The 5820-nt window shown below is 44.4% G+C and overlaps 1 protein-coding gene across 1 annotated transcript; it reads right to left on the reverse strand.

Annotated features, from left to right (window-relative positions):
* Window positions 1-1215: 1215 nt before the first annotated feature.
* Window positions 1216-5485, reverse strand: LOC113430938 (progonadoliberin-2). Its single transcript, XM_087965852.1, has 3 exons — window positions 4677-5485; window positions 4413-4496; window positions 1216-1502 (listed from the first exon to the last, which is right to left on the reverse strand). The coding sequence occupies exons 1-3, from the start codon at window positions 4815-4817 to the stop codon at window positions 1464-1466; spliced, it is 264 nt and encodes an 87-aa protein (XP_087821978.1). The 5' UTR covers window positions 4818-5485; the 3' UTR covers window positions 1216-1463.
* Window positions 5486-5820: the final 335 nt, after the last annotated feature.

Below are 5820 nucleotides of genomic sequence, written 5' to 3' on the forward strand. Positions count from 1 at the left end.
ATTCAATGTAGAGGAAAGTAAAGTCCTACACTTAGGCAAGAAAAACCCAAAGGACACATATAGACCGGGTGAAACCAGCCTCAATAGCAGTAACTGTGAGAGGGATCTTGGAGTCTTAGTGGACAACCAGCTAAATAGGAGCCAGCCGTGTGCAGCAGCAGCCAAAAAAGCCAATGCAATCCTAAATTGTATTAACAGAGGGATACAATCAAAATCAAGGGAGGTACTAATACCACTCTATAAAGCCTTAGTAAGACCACACCTAGAGTACTGCATCCAGTTTTGGGCGCCACACTATTAAAAAGATGCTGAGGCTCTAGAAAAAGTACAGAGAAGAGCAACCAGGATGATGAGGGGACTGGAGACTAAAACATATGAAGAACGGTTGCAGGAATTGGGCCTGGCTAATCTAGGGAAAAGAAGGACCAGGGGAGACAGGAGAGCAGCCTTCCAATATTTGGGGAGGGGCTCCCCCAGAGAGGAGGAAGGGGGTCAAGCTATTTTCCAAGGCACCAGACAAGGAATAAAGGATGGAAACTGACCAAGGAGAGATTTAATCTGGAAATAAGAAGAAACTTTCTGACAGTGAGAACAATCCACCCATGGAACAGAAGGTGCCCTCGGAAGTTGTGGGAGCTTCATCCCTGGAGGCTTTCAGGAAGAGACTGGACTGCCCTCTGTCAGAAACGGTGTAGGGTCTCCTGCTCGGGTGGAGGGTTGGACTAGATGACCTACGAGGTCCCTTCCAACTCTATCTGCTGTTAAAATATCTGCTTGCGCTTGTGTGCCAGCACCCAGAAGGCAATGCATGCCCCCCCACGCTCCCTACGCATGCGCGTGCAGTCCTACCCTCCACCACCCCTTTACCTGCACTGCGCCTCACAGCTGATCTTTGGCCCGTGTGAGGCCCTTTTTGGCCTCCCAAAGGCTTGAGGAAGGCTTCTGCAGGCTTCTGAGAGCTTTGCAGGCTGAAAACTAGCCCCGTTTCATCACTTCCTGTTTTTCCGAAAATACCGGAAGTGACGAAACAGGGCTAGTTTTCAGCCTGCAAAACTTGCAGAAGCCTGCAGAAGCCTTCCTCAAGGCCTTTGGGAGGCCGAAAGGGGCCTCACACGGGCCAAAGATCAGCTGTGAGGCGCGCGCATACCCAGTGAGGTAAGTTTGCCTGCAGCTTGCGTGCCGGCACAAATGGCTCTGCATGCATGCCACCTGTGGCACACGTGCCATAGGTTCACCATCATGGATATAGGGAATCTAATGTCGGCTTTATGGTTCAGAAGATCTCAGGATGTAACATCAACAAGATGTCAGAGGGGGGAAAAAGCTGTTCAGGAGCGAATCATTTCCAAAAGCACACAAACTATTATTTGTTTGTTTATTTATATTTCATTTATATATTTATAGTTTATGTTCCTAGGCCGCCCATCTTCCTCAAAAAAGGGGTTCTTTTTTTCTTTCTTTTTTCATTTCTTTTTCTGAAGTTGTCCAGTCAGGATCCCAGCCTGATAAAATTGAAAATACGGGTCTTGTGATCAACAGAATTTATTGTATTGCTGTATTTTTAACTTTAAAAGAAGAATACAAACATACATACATACATACATGCATGCATACACACATACGCACACACACACATACATACATTTCTCAAATAAAAGCAAATCACAGTACATGGACTGAACAATGTAAATTATACACCTATCTTGACATCCTTTGGATTAACTGGAATAGCCTCAGGAAGAACCCAAAGTAGCAATATAAAAATAACATCGCCTGAACTGGCATATTCATATACAGATAGTCCACAGAAGTTTTACCTCTTTAAGAGGTGTTTATATAAGGCAGCCATTAGTAGGCATATTTCTCTCTCTCCTTGTGTCCAGTATCCATTGCAGAGTTCTCCGTGTAGAGTTAAGAAGATAGATTGCTTGTCAGGTATTTACCTACCACACATGCAGTATATTTCTGCCTACGTCTTGAATATAAGCCACTGTTAAAGGTCTGAAGTCTCTGTGTGCTGTGTTTTGCTCCTGGGTTTTCTCATCATAGCAGTCACACTGCAAACGCTCCGACACTGTCTTGATGCCTCGCTCCTTGGACAACCCATTTCCTCAGATAATGTCAGAATGTGAAGAGGGCGTTCATCTCCTTGAAGGCCATCCTACGACCCATCTTAACTTATCACACAAAGAGGTGCCGAGAAGCTCTCCTGCAATGGACCTTTACATCAAGTGGCATCATCATCTCCAGAAGAAGCAGACTTAAGAATCTGAGGGTTTGTCCCAAAGGTGCTTTTCCCAAAAATCAAGTGGATTTACTTGGGTTTTCCCCCCTCCCCTTTGGAAAACGTTACGCTTTTCATCCAAGAAGCTTCTTTAGAACTTGGATGTGAAGCGAAAGGTTTTTCAAGGAAAAGGAAGTTCAGCTGCCTTTTGGAAAAAACATCTTTGGGGAGAACTACGACCTGGGAGATTTGTCAGTATATAAGAAACTAGCTGGATCTCTGTGCTTCACTACGAAACCATGTGGTCGGGCTTAGTTTTTGGGGAGGAAAATAAGGGGATAAAAATTGCTGCCTCTGCCTACCAGCATCCATCGGTATTCATCTGGCTAGCGTCCTGTCAGTGGGTGAGAGAGTTGAGGGCTGTTTGGAAACTGAAACAGTATTTGCTGTGTGAGCAAGAAGGAGATAGCAAGGAGCCTGGGCGTGGCTTAGCTCAAGTGTTCTGTACTAAAGCTGCTTGGTGTTCGGAAACGGAAACGGAAACTCCTCTCCTCTGCTTGTGTTTTGCCTTTGGAAGAGATTTCCTTTCAGGTGGGGGGGCAGTGGAACTCCTTAGCATCAGAGCCAGGGGTGGGATTCTACCAGTTCGCACCTATTCGCCAGAACCCGTTGTTAACCTTCTAAGCAGTTTTGACAATTGGTTGTTAGAAGAAATTCCTGGGCTAATCCTGTAAGGAAGGCAGGAAGGAAACATTCTGGTGTTGCTTACAGAAACTGCCTCTCCGTTGACCCTTATTACATTCTTGGCAGGACTGGACTTCCTGTCTCAGGAACTTCTCTGGAGTTTTTTCCCCCCTCCTTTGCTGGTCCTTTGCTTGTGTGGAGGGACCATTCCAAGTTACAATGGCACTGAAAAAAGTGACTTATGACCGTTTTCCACACTTACGACTGTTGCAGCATCCCCACAGTCATGAGAGGCCAGGCGAGGAGATGCGTGCCTCGATGTGAGTGATGTTGAGTTGGCCATGCCCAGCCAATAACATAGCCACCAAGCCACGCCCACCAATTTAGCCACGCCCACAGAACCAGTTATTAAAAAATTTGAATCCCACCCCTGGTGTTAATAATAATAATATAGGAAATACTCTAAATGCTCTGATGGTGGTTTTGAAAAATCCTTTCTTAGGGAGTCCCTAGAAGCCAAGAGGAACAGACCGGCCAAATGTCAAGTTTGCAGGCTTTACAGTTCTAGAGATTTTGTGATGATGTGTAAATGGTATTTCGCTTTTATATAGTGAGATCATATGAGCTAGGATAGCCATAACAACAAGTCAGCCAATGGGAACTGTTATGGTGACTAAGAAACCGCACCTGTTGTGGGCCATGGGAGATGGATCAGGGCTTGGCTTAGATTACTGCTCTGTATATAAGAGTTACTTTGTCCTTGGATCTTTGCTTCTGTGTTTATATTGCTTCTATGACTATGACTTCTGGATTCTGAGTTCTGCTTTCTGCTGCATGGGTATTGTATACATGCATCATACTGTATATTATAGCTCGATACCCGTGCTTCACTTTGAAACTATGTGGCCAGGCTTAGTTTTTGGGGAGGAAAATAAGGGGGGGAAATTCTGCCTCTGCTTACCAGCATCCATCGGTATTCATTGTCCAGTCAGTGTGTGAGAGAGTTGAGGGCTGTTTGGAAACTGAAACAGGATTTGCTGTGTGAGCAAGAAGGAGACAGCAAGGAGTCTGGGTGTGGCTTAGCTCAACTGTTCTGGACTCAAGCTGCTTGGTGCTCTGAAATGGAAACTCCTCTCCTCTGCTTGTGTTTTGCATTTGGAACAGATTTCTTTCCAGGTGGGGAGGGGGAGTAGGACTCCTTAGCATCAGAGCGTGTTAATAATAAAAATATAGGAAATACTAAATGCTCTGATGGTCATTTAGAAGAATCCTTTCTTAGTGAGCACCTAGAAACCGAGAGGAACATAGGTGCCAAATTTCAAGTTTGTGGGCTTTACAGTTCTGGAGATTTTGTGATGATGCGTGAGGGGTATTTTGCTTTTATAGATATAGATAGATCTTTATCCTGCTGAATCCTGCTGAATTATTTACTTGTGTGCTGGTTGGATTGCTGCAAGCTCTTCACATGATCAAGGTTCTCCATAGACAAAACCCAACTCCTTACCAGTAAGTGCTTCACCACTTTATCACTAGCAACCTTCACATATGGGCAGCCTTGTCCATCACAAAGTTTGGTCTCTTCAGAGTCCTGGAAATGAGACATGGGAAGAGAAAATTACACAGTAGATTTAGGCCTGTCTTCCCTGTGCTGACAACTACCCAAAGAATTGATCCACAGCCTCCATCCTCTTTGACTAGCCAGCTACCTGAGGATAAGAACATCTGTTTAAACACACCTGGAATGAACAATGTGGACAGCAGATCGTACCTCAAGGTTTCCAGGGAGCAGCGCAATTTCTCGCTTCCCTCCAGGATACCAGCCGTAGGACCAGTGCTGAGCTCTTGTCAGTTGCACACCAATAGCAAAAACGATGCAGAAGAAGACCAGGAGGGATCTTCCGTACACCATAATGTGATCTTCAACCCCGCTATCTCTGTGGAATCTGGATAGATGGGGAAGAATGGAAATTTGGAAATATTTCTTGGCAGGGTTACCGTCAGCATTCAAAGTCTCAACCCTGTCATATTAAGAGAAACACATGCCAACTCGTAAAGCATCCCTACGCCTGTTTTCGAGTTGCCATAAACAAGGGGGAGGGGGAAAGAAATCTGAAGTAGTAGTGCGGCAGTTTAAAATCAGAAGTACATTCCAACTCTTCACTTACAAAGATTGTGGCTAAGCTACCGGATCTTCTGTCCACGAAAATCCTTAATTGGAGAATGTGATTGACAACACCCAGCCTGTGAAGGTGCTTCATTAGAGAATCTGATTTATGACACACCCAGGGGGGAGGGGGGGAAACAGGGTCGCAGAGCAAATTACATATGCCAGAGTTGGCTTCATACAGGTTCATGCCGGACATGTTGTTCCTAATAAATCTTCTGGTTGCTTTTGAAGCTTGGCTTGAGGCACATGATTCAATTAGGGCAATTGTCGGAATCCTGACAACACAATGATGGAGATAGCGACCAAGTTTTTCTTCTGTCCCTCGAGATCATCTCAAGATGTTCTCCTCCCCATGGCAGCATTTTTTAAAAATAAAGTTTTATTGATTTTCTACTATTACATTTAATTAGTGCTTAATAAACATCGTGTTGTCAGGGCTATTTTTTGCTTAACAATACAAATTATATTCCTAAACCTTATCCCTTTTTTTCCAGCCATTTGTAAAATAAATTCCATGTTTGTCAGTATTCAGTATCTTCTTTCTGTTTAATCTTCAGTGTGAGTCTGTCCATTTCTGCACAGCCCAATATCTTCTTCATTATCTCTTCATCTGATGGTATTTCTTCATTTTTCCAATGCTGAGCAAATACAAGGCATCAATGTGGACTGAGGCTCCTGGGTGCTTTCTGATTGTTAATGTTCCCTAGTTTGGGTAATAAAATGTCTGCAAGAAAACAACCAAGCT

This window comes from Notechis scutatus, chromosome 4, assembly GCF_049901735.1.
Source record: "Notechis scutatus isolate UNSWTSFEM ecotype Mainland chromosome 4, rNotScu1.2, whole genome shotgun sequence".
NCBI classification, from domain to species: Eukaryota; Metazoa; Chordata; class Lepidosauria; order Squamata; family Elapidae; genus Notechis; species Notechis scutatus.

Coding starts and splice junctions, on each gene's coding strand:
- LOC113430938 (XM_087965852.1), bottom strand. CDS start 4,817: ATGGTGTACGGAAGATCCCTCCTGGTCTTCTTCTGCATCGTTTTTGCT. Junction 4,497..4,676: donor TGCTCCCTGGAAACCTTGAG/GTACGATCTGCT, acceptor TCTCATTTCCAG/GACTCTGAAGAGACCAAACT. Junction 1,503..4,412: donor AAGTGGTGAAGCACTTACTG/GTAAGGAGTTGG, acceptor CAATTTTATCAG/GCTGGGATCCTGACTGGACA.